At 41.4% G+C, this 16,085-nt stretch overlaps 1 protein-coding gene and 1 non-coding gene across 3 annotated transcripts in view; both read right to left on the reverse strand.

The window, feature by feature from the left end:
* The window catches only part of LOC134336677 (myeloperoxidase-like), a 76,848-nt gene that overhangs the window by 27,378 nt on the left and 33,385 nt on the right, over positions 1 to 16,085 (reverse strand). For both annotated transcript variants that reach the window (XM_063031035.1, XM_063031034.1), the window contains exons 5-8: positions 15,862 to 15,994; positions 11,712 to 11,841; positions 5,957 to 6,163; positions 132 to 459 (exon numbers count right to left, since the gene is read on the reverse strand). In XM_063031035.1, the coding sequence (XP_062887105.1) occupies positions 132 to 459; positions 5,957 to 6,163; positions 11,712 to 11,841; positions 15,862 to 15,994 (798 nt within the window). The remainder of the gene's footprint in view (positions 1 to 131; positions 460 to 5,956; positions 6,164 to 11,711; positions 11,842 to 15,861; positions 15,995 to 16,085) is intronic.
* trnat-agu (transfer RNA threonine (anticodon AGU)) lies at positions 3,739 to 3,812 on the reverse strand. The gene has a single exon. It is a non-coding gene; the product is annotated as a tRNA-Thr (tRNA).

Below are 16,085 nucleotides of genomic sequence, written 5' to 3' on the forward strand. Positions count from 1 at the left end.
AGTTGTATCCTTTGTTTTGTTTGCTGCCAATAAGATTGCTTCACCAGCGCCATCTTAAACCAGAATTGCATGGCCTAAATTCGGATACACTGAGCTAGTTTTGTACTACAACAGCATCAATAATTTCTTACCAGCCTCCATGCTGAGACAGAAGGAGTTGCTGTTGGCCGCTGCACAACCATCCATTCTGCTACCGTTTGCGAAAGGCAGGAATTGCAAGCTGTGGTCTGAAAAAGTGGGATTGATTTTCAACAAGCCCATTTCATTGGTGAAATCCCGGAGTCTCTCTGCCTGTTTTTCTGTGGTGCCGTAGACATTGCTGGCATCAAGGTAAGGTGTCTGTGCATTAATCTGCTCACAAGTGTTCACTTTCCCAAAGGCCGAGTGGCATACAAAAGCTGAACGGGTGAATGGGATGCACTGCCCAGTGCCTGTGACACGTGGGTCATCGGGAGGTATCTGCCGAAGAAAACCAGTGGGAATGATGATTGACCCAGAGAGAAGAAGCAGCTTAATTAATAGATGGGCTGGTTAATATTGGCATGGCTCTGGAACATTTCTGAGATAGATTTAAGACAAAGAAGTGTTGCTGTTCAGCAGGTCAGGCACATCCGTGGGAAGAGAATCAGAGTTAACATTTCAGATCGCAGGCCCTGCATCTGAACCTTGGACCTTGTTTCTCTTCCCACTGCTTCAGCCTGAAGCATTCCCAGCATTTTCTCTTTTTGTTTTAGATTTCTGGCATCTGTCATACATTTTGATTTTGATATACACCCAGTGGCCATTGTTGTATTCTTATATTTATACGTACTGTGGTTTAACAATAAAGAATCATATTCTGGAAGAATTAGAACTTTTATTTACAGCAACAAAACCAAACCACGTTTTTACCAAGCCATGTTCCAGATCATTCTATCATTTCTGCGCATGCTCAGAGCTCTCTTCGGTATACAAAATGCTTCAAATGTGTCCATTATTGCTTCCAACTTTAAATTATCTCCATTTTGAAAAACAAACTGAGTATGTACCTCAAATGCGTCATCACCTATTACGTGGAGTAGAAGCGTAGCTTTTGTTTTTTCCAGTTTTTCATCAGCTCTGATCGTCGATAAATATATTTCAAAATGCTGCTTTAATTTTCTCCAGTTCTCAGCTACGTTCCCAGTCAGCTGAAGTGTCAGTGGAGGTTGCAAACCTTCCATTTTTAAAACTGTTAGCAAACACCAAAACAGTTCGAGCTCTTTTTTCTTTGATGATCTTTGCTTCTCCCATGTTAGCGAACGTATTGTTCTTCCAGACCGACTTCTGACACCATGTTGTGTTCTTATATTTATATGTACCGTGGATTAACAATAAAGAATCATATTCTGGAAGAATTATTACTTTTATTTACAGCAACAAAACCAAACCACGTTTTTACCAAACCATGTTCCAGATCATTCTATCATTTCTGCGCATGCTCAGAACTCTCTCCAATCACGTTCTGACACGTCCTATCACCGCAGCCATTTAACTAATTACACCTTCTCATTAATGCAAATATCTAACCAGCCAATCATATCAGACACAAATCTGAACACGTGCATTCATTTCCAATTCTGCTGCTTTGTTAGATCCTGAGGTGAGCACCCTCTGCATATGGAGTTACCTTTGGCAGTGTGTGATAAATCAATAGCATGATCTTGCCCTGGGACAGTGAGTTTATTAAAACTCCACAGCTTTGTTTATATTTGAGGGAGCAGTAGTGAAGGGAATGGATGTAGAGGGAAAGAGAATAGCCTGCAGAACCTTGTCAGATGCTGCTGGCTCAATGCCAACAAGACATCAAAGCAAGGGCACTATTACATACTCTAGATAAAGGACAACTTTTCACTTTAAGTACTGTTCTTAAGAATATTCTTTACCTTACATTGTTATTTGTTCCTTCCATTGTCATCATCAAGAGCTACAGAGGCAAATTATCATAGCATAACATAAACATGAGAAATTCTGCAGATGTCAGAAATCCAAAGCAACACACACAAAATGCTGGAGGAACTCAGCAGGTCAGGCAGCATCAATGGAAATGAATAAACAGTCGACATTTTGGGCCGAGACTCTTCATCGGGTCCACAGCAACTGGTTTTGACAATGAAGGCACCAAGTACTAGGCTACCTAGAGAGGGGCCCTCTCCTCATTACTGTGTTGTGTTTCATTAAATTTTGTTAAAATATTACATGATAGTCTGAACCATTTCGAGTGACACTTTAACTCTTTGTAAGCCACAGCATGTGAGGAGTCTGTACAAGTAGGTTTGTTAAATGTTTGCTAATAACGACTGGATTCTTACACTCTAGTTTTGTTCAGTGTTCACTAATAGTGGCTGGATTCTTTCTTGGCCTCAGACCACCAGTGGCATGAGAACAAAAAATCAAACAGTTTGCCTTTCTCTGTGTGTCTCGCTTCTCCTGGGGATTGAATCCCTGTTTATTGATCACCTTTCACTCGGTTCTTGGGACTTCACCTAGAACAAGGACTCGCAATCAATTGGTACCTAGGATGGACTCATGGTGATTTCATGAGTTAGAATTTGGAGATCCCCAAACAACAGCGACAATCGCAGCCCCGACGACAGCAACAATCAAGTGGACACCAAGAATCGCGAGCCCTGAAATCTTTGTAGCTTATTACCACATGTCCTGGACACCCAAATTGTTTGGGTCTTTTGTGTCTGATCAACTCAGCCCATTACAGTCACCCAAAACAGCTTTATCACTAAGTCTTCTGACTTTTTCCAAACAATTTCACCACCTGTGTCTACATTTCTACCAACACTTTCTGTGTGGGAGTCTGGACTTAAATGTTTTGGATGCCCCAGATGATGTATACATTGCATTCTCATTCCCTGAAAAGATCATGTTATGAGATTTCTATTTCAGAATAAATCAGAGTCTGACATATACTAGGAAAGAACACTGGTTTAATTTTATCCATGAGAATGTGCGTCAGCTGCAAAATTTTTCACACAGAGGCATATCTTCCACTGCCCCCCAGCCCCTGAGCTTTTTTTTAAGAAGATCTGGAGCAGACAGAGGGAGCAGTGGTGCAAGAACATACACTTTGCCTGACTCCTGAGCAATAGCTCACTGTTGCTTTAAGCTCTCAGTGCCCCAGTGGTTACCCCGCACACCGCTATCCTGGTGACATCCTGCACAGCTCTAAAGTTAGAATGCTGAACAGCAGAGGGCACTTTGTGTCATCAGCCCCAGATTAACCAAGGCAAAGCCACCACTCCCTGGGCTCTGTAATGCAGCTGAATTATTTTTTAATTGCTTCCAAATTTATGAACATTTTCCAGATTCGGTTGCATGCAAGACAAAGCTCATGATCAATATTTGTATTAACGACTGACTATTAAATATTTCTATAATAGTTAATACATAAAATATTTTGAGGCATGTACTTCAAGGACAAATACACAAGCTCAGCAAGAATCAGTGTGCCAAATTGAATGCAAAACTTAATTGCTTAATTCCCAAGCTTCTGTAATGCATGTGCTGGGCTCGCTCTCTACGAGGGACACAATGAAGCAGAGAAACCAGTTAGAATGGTCTTTAGTTAGCAGGGCTTTAGGCAATATTTCACCTGGCCACCTCCTGGGTGTTTGGGAACATGTGAGCAGGGAGATTGAGAAACCCATCAATCATTGGAGGGTTCAGCCAAAGGTACAGCAAGATAAAGTAGAATTTAGCTGTAGTAGACACTGCTGAGATTTGAGCTCAGGATCTCCTGTTTACTAGACAGACACTTTAACCAACTAAGCCACAGTGCTGGCTCAAGATGCTTTAAGAAAAAGTTCCTTAAGGTTGTTACATGTAGCGTGGGGTGGTAGTGGGGATATGCTTCCTGTGGTGTGCATCTCAAATAGCCTCTGATGATCAAGACCAGCTCCTGGCCTTCATGTGTGGCTTAACTACTAAGCCCTGAGGAACCATTTCTATTGACAGAAGAAGGGGAAAAAGTGGGTTATGCCTTAAAACCAGTTGCTTTGGGTAAATGGGGCTCGTCAGCCATGGTTGGCAGCTCACCTAGGAGAAGGAAAACTCTGATCTCAAACCTCCGCTGCCTTGATGCTATACTTACTCATGGGGAAGGCTTTGGGAGTAAACCCTGAGGAAAAATCTAGGGCTGGAGACCCTAAAGCAGTGCTATGTTGAGTTCAACACTGACTGGCAACTTCAGCAATGCCTCTGGTGCCAAAGTGTATCCATCTCTGCTGTTCCTTTCGATTTATCAGCTGAATGAAGAAGGGGATCTTGCTATATGGGCAACAGTTTGCTCTCCATATTGTACCACCTTGGCTTGACAGCTGGGATGGAACATCCGTCATTGACCCTAGCCAATGGAAGCCTCAAAGAATGTACAATACTCAGCTGCTGTGGAATTTGACTTGCACTGCATTCAGAAGTAGAACCCAACTTTGCTTTGCTGAATATGCAGTAGGTGTTAACTACTGGTGTTGCTGTGGTGTTAAATTTCTCAGATTAATGTTTCTTTGCCAGCTGACATTCTCACTTGTTCTCTCCCAACTGTCCCTCCCCCCCCTTCCATCTGTCCATTATCCCTTCCTTAACGTGTTCCTACCCACTTCTGTCTCTCCTCTCCCCACCCGGTTTTATTTGTCTATTTCTCAGCCATCCCCCAGTTCTATTTGCGTATTTTACCATCCCCACCCCATCTGCTTCCACCTATCTCCAAGAAGCCAGTGTCTCAAAATTCCCACTGTCCTCCACCCCCCATCCATTCTCACCTCTCACCTACCAGTGTGGCCTCACCCCCTCTTCTCATTTCCACAGAGTGGATATTTACATTCTCAGTCCGGGTACAGTGTCTTGACCCAAAGTGTCCACAGCCTCTCTATCTTCACAGATGCGACTTCACCCACTAATTTTTTTCAGCAGTCTATATTTTTGCCTCAGATTCTAGCATCTGCTGCCTTCTGTCAACATTCCCACCCCTTCAACATGAAGAAGCAGCTGGGGAGGAAGGCAGGAAAATAGTTATCAGAGACCAACATGTGGCTTGCCTGAGGCCAGGCTTCAGATCTGCTCTCGAAGCGACCAGGATGTTTCCCAAAATTTTTTCGGAGTTGAGTATTGTATCAAAGTATGGCTAATGGTTATAAAAGCACTTGTGAATAATGAGCCAGCAATATAAATTAAATGGTTTATTTTTTAAATGGTTGTCTGACACATAAATCTTCTAAGTTTAAAGATCAAAGTAAATTTATTATCAAAGTGCTTAATCGTCACCATATATGTCACCGAGATTAATTTTCTTGTGGGCATACTCAACAAATCTATAGAATCTTAACTATAACATCAATGAATAACCGCCAAACTAAGGTTCCAACCAGAGGGCAGAAGACAACAAACTGTGCAAATGCAAAAAGAAGAAACAATAATAAAACTAAATAAGCAATAAATATTGAGAAGATGAGATGAAGAGTCCTTGAAAATGAACGCATTGCTTGTGGGAATATTTCAGTGATGGGGCAAGTGAAGTTGAGTGAAGTTATCCCCTTTTGTTCAAGCGCCTCATGGTTGAGGGATAATAACTGTTCCTGAACCTGATTGTTTCCAATGCTTATTTGGCCATAATAAATAGGTTCATTTTTGTTAAGACTTAGGAAAGATGACTACCATTAAGGCTGGAAAGTAGACATGTATTACCAGTATTGGTATTAAATTAAATTCTACAGATCACTTATGGGCACACATCCGGCACAAACAGAGTCAAGGCTGAAAAAGGATCTAGTGCTTTCCCAGTGTATATGACGAAGAAACTCCTTTCGGGTTTCTAGCCAGGCACATGATTCGATTTTAACCTCAAATTATACCTATATCCGCAGGAAGCCTGAGAAGAATTTATTCATTTTAGTCAAGGCTGTCTAGAAATAAGAAAGCAATTTTGTACCTTAATGGGGAAGCAAGGGGATTTCTTCACACAAGACGTTGCACAGTTGATTTCATTGATGACGGTCTGCGGATTGTTGGATGGTTGAGTTAAGCTTATTTCATGACTAATCCACTGGCCCCACTGTGTAAAAAACAGACTTCTTTCTGGATCTGAAACAATACTTTTCAAGGGTGCTTTCAGGATTTTATTGGAAACTTCTCTGACCTGAAGATGAATAAGAATGATTAGTAATTAATTTTCAATATGCAGGATATGGATCCTCCTACTTAGTAGGCTGACACTGAGGGACACAGACCAGTGTAGGCTGAGCAGGTCTCCACATGGAATGGCAAATTGCATCAGCTGCATTCTTCGACAAATGCCTGCAAATTTTAGCATATCATTATTTTTGGGAATTAACTTACATTAAACATTTTTAGTGTTTTCCTATGTTTTTAGTTTAATATCTCTGTTTTTGTTCTTGATTACTTCCCAGTTTCTCCAACATATAAGACCATTAGACCGTAAGAAATAGAAGCAGAATTTGGCCATTTGGCTCATTGAGTTTGCTCCGCCATTTCATCATGGCTCATCCATTTCCCTCTCAGCCCCAATCTCCTGCCTTCTCTCTGTATCCCTTCATGCCTGACTAATCAATCTCTGCCTTAAACATACCCAATGACTTAGCCTCCTCAGCCATCTGTGGCAACATATTCCACAGATTTACCACTCTTTGGCTAAAGACATTCCTCCACATCTTCATTCTAAATGGATGTCCATCTATTCTAAGCTGTGTCCTCTCATCTTAGACCCCCCCCACCATAGAAGACATTCTCTCCACATCCACTCTATCGAGGACTTTCAACATTCTATAGGTTTCAATGAGATCCCCAATCATTCTTTGGAATTCCAGTGAGTACAGGCCCAGAGCTGTCAAACGCTCCTCATATGATAAGTTTTTCAATCCTGGAATCATTTTTGAATCATATGGTAAAAGAATCTCTCTATAGAGGGAAAAGCCAGTGGAATTGTGGTCCATATACCTCCATCCCCCTCAGTGTATGCACATGATGGATCCATCACATATATCCTCTTGCCTTTAATTTGCACAAAGTTGCCATTTTAACACTCAGTGGCTACTTTATTAAGTCCCTCCCATAGCTAACAGAGTGGCCACTGAGTGTGTGTTTGTGGTCTTCAGCTTTTGTAGCCCATCTACTTCAAGGTTTGATGTGTTGTGCATTCAGAGATGCTCTTCTGCACACCACTCTTGTAATGCAAAGTTACTTGAGTTATTGTTACCTTCCTATCAGCTTAAACCGTTCTGCCCATTGTCCCCTGTCCTCTTTCTTTAACTAGGTGGTTTTGCCCACAGAACTTGTGCTCACTGGATGCTTTTGGTTTCTCCCACTATTCTCTGTAAACTTTACAGACTTGTTGTGTGTGAAAATCCCAGGAGATCAGCAGATTCTGAGATACCACCCCATTTGGCACCAACACATGGTCAAAGTCACTTGAATCCCATTTCTTCCCCATTCTGATGTTTGGTCTAAACAACAACTGAACCTCTTGACCATGTCTGCATGTTTTTAGCATTAAGTTACTGCCACATGATTGTCTGATTGGATACTTGCATTAAAGAGCAGGTGTACCTAATATGGTGGCAATTGAGTGTTGGCACATGGCCAAGTGGTTAAGTTGTTTGTCTAGTGATTTGAAGGTCGCTAGTTCGAGCCTTGGCTGAGGCAGCGTGTTGTGTCCTTGAGCAAGGCACTTAACCACACATTGCTCTGCGACGACACCGATGCCAAGCTGTATGGGTCCTAATGCCCTTCCCTTGGACAACATCGGTGGCGTGTAGGGGGGAGACTTGCAGTATGGGCAACTGCCGGTCTTCCGTACAACCTTGTCCAGACCTGCACCCTGGAAAGCTTCCATGGCGCAAATCCATGGCCTCACGAGACTAAAGGATGCCTATATAAGAGTGTACATTATGCTTCTTGCTAAATCCTCACCTTTTTTTTGTTTGTGAAGCCGCTGGAATATTGTTCTTCTGTTTGGTCTAGTCACTGCTGAAACTTGTATTATGCTGCCCTGAATTTTACATGTTTTTCTTTAAATTTCTTTGCCCAAGTTTCAAATGTAAACTTCCCAGGGAGACCCGTCACATTCAAAGTTCAAAGGAAATTTCTGATCAAGTACATGCATATCACCATATACTATTCTGAAATTCATTTTCTTTTGGGCATTCCCAGTAGATATAAAGCAACACAAAAGAATCAATGAAAAAATGCACGTGACAAAAATGGGCAAATGGGCATAGTGCAAACGACAACAAACTATGCAAATACAATCAATAAACAAGCAAGCAGTAAATATTGGGAATATGACTTTAGAGTCCTTAGGAGTAAATCCATAGACTCACAGTTACTTAAACACCTCCTCAGGTTCCAACAGGGTTCTGTTCCTACGAATTGTTTACACACAAGCAGTGTGCATATTGGAAATGTGGCTGCGATCCAGGCTCCTGCATGGTAGCAGAAGATGCCTGCAGCCACACAGCAGCCTGCTTATCCATCCTGCTTCTCTCCCAAACACTTGTTGGGGGTTTACAAGCTGGGGAGGACCTTTATATCTTTTTGCCATTGGTGCTGTTACAACGTTCCCTCCTCTCCCCACAGTGATGTAATTACTGATCACACCACAATAAATTTATAGGTACAGAGGGCTTGGGAAATCAGAGATGTGATGTCCGAGTCCACATGTCCACTGGAGACTGGAGATCTAGAGGCAGCCTGCCCTGTAGTTAGAGGGTTGTCTATGTGTGTGAGTAGTTGGGGTGGGTGGACGTACGTAAGGGTTTTGCTGTTGTTGTTTTGTTGCTGTTTTTGTGCTGTTCTGCTGAACATTGTGAACATGCTATGCTGGTGCCAGAATGTGTGACAAAACTTGTGGACTACACAGCGGTTGTGTTGGCTGTTAATGCATGCAGTCTCTATACGTTTCAATGATCATGTGATGAATCTGAATCTAGTGCTGACAAAATTATTTATGGATCTGAATAAATGGTTTTACATGAAGATAGACCACTACTTGAAATTGATCTTAAAAAATAATAACAGTTAAGGATAATTGCAGATTACTTTTCACAGCACAGTAGTGTAGTGGTTAGCACAATGCTTTACAGTACAGGAGACTGGGATTCAAATCCCACCACTGCCTTTAAGGAGTTTGCACGTTCTCCCTGTGACCGTGTGGGTTTCCTCCGCGTGCCCCAGTTTCCTCCCCAAGACACACTAGTTGGTAGGTTAATTGGTCATTGTAAATTGTCCCAAGATTAGGCTAGGATTAAATCAGGGATTGCTGGGCAGCACAGCTCAAAAGGCGAGAAGGGCCTATTCTGTGTTGTATCTCAGTAAATAAATAAATTAAATAAAAACGATTACTTTCCTTTTACAGGCACAATGAGACCTTTGACCTTGCAGCTGCAGTGGCACTAACCTGAAGCTAGCTGCCTGCTGCTACACCATTTGAAAAATGATTTAGAATCCTCTTTGTAGCTATGGCCTTCTGCAGAGAGCAAGCAAAATGGTGGGAATGAAATATCTGGACTTAGTTTGACAAGTGATTGAAAAGCCTGGCTTCAGGTGCACAGATATTATGTTCCTCCGTTGCTGCATAAATTAAATTTTATGTGAAATCTACAATGATAATTGAACACTGACTGAGAATTTTGATTTTAAAATGATGTCTTTTTTTATTTAGCTTAGTTTTTGACATAAATTGTACTAAATGAGAAGAGATTGATTCAGAAATTATTGAACTATCTATTCTAATTGATTCAAATTTTCTCAATGGAAACATTTTCATTAAATGTTAAAAAGTAATTTGAACTTAAGAGGAGTTCAGAAGTGACATCTGTTCAAATGTCAGCTGTGATGTTTTGTACATTTGCATATTAATACTTTAACATTGCAGGCAACATCTAAAGCAACCGGGACAGAAAAATCCACCATCCCTCACCATCTTTTTTGTACTCATAAATTGTATACATTCTGTTGCCAAAAGCTATTGTTTTCCAGGTCATGTGTACCACAAGGCTGTGTGCTTCGCCCCCTGCTTTACTCACCTGTGATTCTGTGACTGTGCAGCTCCAATGCCATATTTAAGTTTGCTGACGACACCACTGTTGTTGGCCGGATCAAAGGTGGTGAGATACAGGAGGGAGATTGAAGATCGGGTTGAGTGGTCCTGCAGCAACAACCTCTCACTCAACATCAGCAAAACCAAAGAGACAATTATAGATTACAGGAGGAAGAAGCCAGAGGTCCATGGGGCAGTCCTTTGTCAGGGATCAGAGGTGGAGAGGGTTTAAATGCCTTAGGGTTATTATATCAGAGGATTTGTCCTGAGGTCAACATGTTAGTGCCATCATCAGAATCAGAATCAGGTTTACTATCACCGGCATGTGTTCTGAAATTTGGTAACTTAGCAGCAGCAGTTCAATGCAATGCATAATATAGAAGAAAATAACTAAACAAACAAACAAATAAATAAATAACAGCATATGCATATTGAATAGATTAAAATTTGTACAAAAGCAGAAATAATATACATTAAAAAAGTGAGGTAGTGTTCATGGGTTCAATGTCCATTTTGGAATCGGATGGCAGAGGGGAAGAAGCTGTACTGATTTGCTGAGTGTGTGCCTTCAGGCTTCTGTACCTCCTACCTGATGGTAACAGTGAGAAAAGGGCATGCCCTGGGTGCTGGGGGTCCTTAATAATGGAAGCTATCTTTCTAAGATTCAGCTCTTTGAAGATGTCCTGGGTAATTTGTAGGCTAGTACCCAAGACGGAGCCGACTAAATTTATGACCCTCAGCAGCTTCTTTCAGTTCTGTGCAGTAGCCCCCACTCCCATACCAGACAGTGATGAAGCCTGTCAGAATACTCTCCACTGTACATCTGTAGAAGTTTTTGAGTGTTTTTGTTGACATTCCAAATTTCTTCAAACTCCTAATGAAGTATAGTTGCTGTCTTGCCTTTCTTATAGCTGTATCTATATGTTGGGACCAGGTTAGATCCTCAGAGATCTTGACACCCAGGAACTTGAAACTGATCACTCTCTCCACTTCTGATCCCTCTGTGAGGATTGGTATGTGTTCCTTCATTTTACCCTTCCTGAGTCCACAATCATAAGCAAGGCATGATTTATTACAACACATGTTCTAAGTATTATTTCTTTTTATTTGCACGGTTTGTCTTCTTGTGCCCATTGGTTGCTTGTCAGTCTTTATTTACATACAATTTCTTGTAAATTCAATTATATTCTTAATTTTCCTGTAAATACCTAAAATAAAATGAATCTCAAGGAAGTATATGGCAACATATATGTACTCAGATAATAAACTTTACTTTGAACTTTGAGGACTGTTTGGTCAATACCAGCCAATATACCCAGGTGTTTGGTCCCTTTCCCTCAGCAATATGGATATTAATAGGATTAGACTGCACCAACTTCAAAGGCACAGAATCCCTTTTCTCCTCTAGATCAACAGTTCAGAGAATTTAAAGTCTAAACAATATCATCCAAATAATGCTCCCTTATTGATCTTTCTTTCTCCACTTTCACCCTCACTGATTCCAGGAAAATGTCCCCTACATCCTCACACAACTTTCTGATAGAAATAAGTCATTATCTGAGGTACAATCCTCTTCTCTAATACAACTGATTAAGTGCTATCTGATTGATAGAATGGCTACTGTATTTACCAGTGGCAGAGGGAATCCATTGTAACGTTTCCCATCTATCCAGCCTTTTGGAAGGGAAAATCTATCCTCATATTGAGCTGGGAGCCAGCGAATATAAGGCATGTTGGATGCTCCCAGATGGGGAATCTTCCTGGAAGTGAATAAAAGGAAAATATAAACATTGACTCCAGTCCCAGATTCTGTATTTACCAACATATAAATGTAAAATTAAAATGGAAAGTAGTTCCATGTTGCATAAAATTAGGCAGGGAGCATGTCACTGGGAGTTCTTACCCATTGCATTTTTTTCACCTGCTGTACATACATATAATCAAATAGGAAAAAACATCCCCAGGGAAGTGGCAAATTTGCATATTTATGCACCGACAGAAAATATTAAGCATGAATCTGAATTTACTGTCTGTATTTGCTTCAAGTACCCAGTACTGACATGAAAAATGTGTGTGGAAATGCTTGCAGTCTTTCAGAAAATGCATGTGCTTTGGTTACATCTAAAAATTGAACACATCCTCCCCAATGCATCAGAATCAGAATCAGTTTAATTTCAATGACACATGTCAATATACTTGTTGTTTTGCAGCAGCAGTACATTGTAATACGTAGTAATAAAAACTATGAATTGCAATAAGAAATATATATAAAAAATAAAATTTAAAAAGTAGTGCAAAAAGAGATGGGAAAAATACTGAGATACTCCTCATGGGCTTATTGTCCATTCAAAAATCTAATGACAGCGGAGAAGAAGCTGTTCCTGAGATGTTGAGTGTATGTCTTCAGGCTCTTGTACCTCTTCTTTGATGGCAGCAATAAAAAGAGGGCATGTCTGGAGTGATGGGGTCCTTAATGATGGATGACAACTTTTTGGGCCTTACCCTTTGAAGGAGCCCTCAATGCTGGGGAAGCTAGTGCCCATCATGGAGCTAGCTGAGCTTACACCTCGCTGCAGTTTTTTCCTGAACCTGTGCAGTGGCCCCTCCATAGTAGATGGTGATGCAACCATTTAGCATGCTCTCCATGGTACGTCTGTAGAAATTTGCGAGTGTCTTTGGTAAAACACCAACTTTCCTCAGACTCCTAATGAAATATAGCTGCTGCCTTACCTTCTTTGTAATTGCATCAATATGTTGGGCCCAGGATAGATCCTTAGGGATATTGACACTTCACACCTGTTCCCTCAATGAGGACTGGTGTGTGTTTCCTTGACATACCCTTCCTGGTGTCCTGGCACTGAGTGCAGAGTTGTTGCTGCAACACCACTCAAACAGCTGATCTATCTCGCTCCTGTATGCTTCGTTGTCACCATCTGATATTCTGCCAACAATAGTTGTGTACTCAGCAAAGTTATAGATGGTGTTTGAGCTGTGCTTAGCCACACAGTCATGTGTTCAGAGAGTGTAAAATAATGCGCTAAGCACAATTCCTTGAGGTGTTGATCGTCAGCAAGGAGGAGATATTATTTCCTATGTGGTCTCCCAGTGGGGAAGAGAAGGATCCAATTGCAGAGGAAGGTACAGAGACCCAGTTTTTGGAGCATGTTGATTTGAACTGAGGATATGATTCTGTGCACGCTGAGCTGTAGTCAATACACAGCAGCCTGTTGTAAGTGTGACTATTGTCCAGGTGATTCAAGGAGAGAGCTGAGTGCCAAACTATCACTTTTACCATTCATAAATTTCAGTAGAATCAGAATCAGGTTTATTATCACCGGCATGTGTCGTGAAATTTGTTAGCTTAGCAGCAGCAGTTCAATGCAATACATGATAATATGGGAAGAAAAAAATAAGTAAATCAATTACAGTAAGTATATAAACAAGAGAAGATCTGCAGACTCTGGAAATCCGAGCAACACACACACAATGTTGGAGGAACTCAGGTGGGCCTCGCCTTTTGAAGGAGTCCTCGATGCTGGCTGGCTTGCTGAGTTCCTCCAGCGTTTTGTGTGTGTTGCGCAGTAAGTATATATACTGAATAGATTAAAAATAGCGCAAAAAACAAAAATAATATACAGTATATTGAAAAGAAAATGAGTTAGTGTTCATGGGTTCAATTTCCATTTAGGAATCATATGGCAGAGAGGAAGAAGCTGTTCCTGAGTCGCTGAGTGAGTGCCTTCAGGCTTCTGTCCCTCCTTCCTGAAGGTTACAATGAGAAGAGGGCATGCCCTGTGTGATGGGGGACCTTAATAATGGACATCGCCTTTCTGATGCATCACTCCTTGAAGATGTCTTGGGACTATGGAGGCTAGTACTCATGATGGAGCTGACTAATTTTACAACTTTCTGTAGCTTCTTCTGGTCCTGTGCAGTAGTTCCCCCCCACCCCACCATACCAGATGGTGATGCCGTCTGTCAGAATGCTCTCGGAGGTATGTCTATAGAAGTTTTCATGTGTTTTAGTTGACAAACCAAATCTCTTCAACCTCCTGCAACACACACAAAATGTTGGTGAACGCAGCAGGCCAGGCAGCATTTATAGGGAAACGTCGACTGTACCTTTTCCTATAGATGCTGCCTGGCCTGCTGCGTTCAACCAGCATTCTGTGTGTGTTGCTTGAATTTCCAGCATCTGCAGATTTCCTCGTGTTTGCCTCTTCAACCTCCTAATAAATTTATACAGCTGCTGACTTTCCTTCTTCATAGCTGTATCAATATGTTGAAACCAGGTTAGAACTTCAAAGATCTTGACACCTGGGAACTTGAAATTGCTCACTCTCTCCACTTGTAATCCCTCTATGAGGATTGGTGTGTGTTCCCTCATCTTACCCTTCCTGAAGTCCTCAATCAGCTCTTTCGTCTCACTGACATTGAGTGCAAGGTTGTTGCTGCGATACCACTCAACTAGCTGGTATATCTCACTCCTGTACACCCTCTCATTACCACCTGAGATTCTACCAACAATGGTTGTATCATCAGGAAATTTATAAATGATATTTCAGCTATACCTAGCCACCCAGTCATGGGTATAGCGAGGGTAGAACAGTGGGCTAAGCACACACCCTTAAGGTGTGCCCGAGTTGATTGTCAGTGAGGAGAAGATATTATTACAAATCTGCACAAGTAGTGCTCTTCCAGTTAGAAAGTCAAGGATACAATTGCAGAGTGAGGTACAGAGGCCCAGGTTCTGTAACATATTGATCAGGATTGTGGGAATGATGATGTTAAATGCTGAGCTATAGTCAATGAACTGCATCCAGTTTATATTGTCCAGGTAATCTAAGGCCATGTGAAGAGCCATTGAGATTGTGCCTGCTGTTAACCTATTGTGGTGATAGGCAAATTGCAGTGGGTCCAGGTCCTTGCTGAGGCAGGAATTCATTCTAGCTATGACTAACCTTTCAAGGCATTTCATCAGCATAGATGTGAGTACTACTAGGTGATAATCATTAGGGCGGCCAACACTACTCTTCTTAGGAACTGGTATAATTGTATTTTTGAAGCAGATGGGAACTTCTGACCATAGCAGTGAGAGGTTGAAAATGTCCTTAAATACTCCCACCAGTTGTTTGGCACAAGTTTTCTGAGCCTTACCAGGTACTCCATTGGGGCCTGCCACCTTGCAAGAGTTGACCCTCCTTAAAGACAGCCTAACATCAGCCTCCGAGACAGACATCATAGGGTCACCAAGTGCAGTGTGTTGTTTCCTCCGATACTACGAGTGATTTGTTGATGGTAATTATCAGATTTGTTGATGGTAATCTCAGGCTGGTCTGGTTAAAATCCCCCAAAATGATGATGTTAGGGTGTGTTATTTCGTGCATGTTGATTCCATTGCTCAGATCATCCAGAACCTGTTTGACGTTAACTTGAGGTGGAATGTATACTGCTACCAAAATGATCACAGAAATCTCTCACGGCAGGTAAAATGGACAGCACTTAATTGCAAGATATTCCAGATCTGGTGAGCAAAACTGGCACATCACTGATACATTTGTGCACCAGGAGGAGCTGATCATGAGGCATACACCTTCACCTCTTCGTTTGAGAGAGTCAAAAGTAGATTATGTTATTAAAGGATTATGAAAAGTCTATTTCAGTTGTCCATTTTTGTATCGCCCGTATATTTGTCTCTTTCATATAAGTAGCTGTATTGCTTATTTTTAAAGTATAATTTACCTAGATCTATAGTTGAATGAACCTTGTGTTAAAGTTACCTGTTGTTGCACATGGAATTGATGGCTCTGTATCGATCGGACCAACAGTCATTCTTACAGACAGAAGGCTGGACAGCCGTTGAACACTTTATGGTAATTGATATATTGTCCCGGTCACTTTGACTTGAATGATCTATGGAATAAGTTCTGATAAGTGGAAGCATCTGGAAATGCAAACTATTTTCTAGAGCAATAATGGGTTTATATTGATGCTGCAGGGCATA

The sequence above is a fragment of the Mobula hypostoma genome, chromosome 23, assembly GCF_963921235.1.
Source record: "Mobula hypostoma chromosome 23, sMobHyp1.1, whole genome shotgun sequence".
Lineage (NCBI taxonomy): Eukaryota > Metazoa > Chordata > Chondrichthyes > Myliobatiformes > Myliobatidae > Mobula > Mobula hypostoma.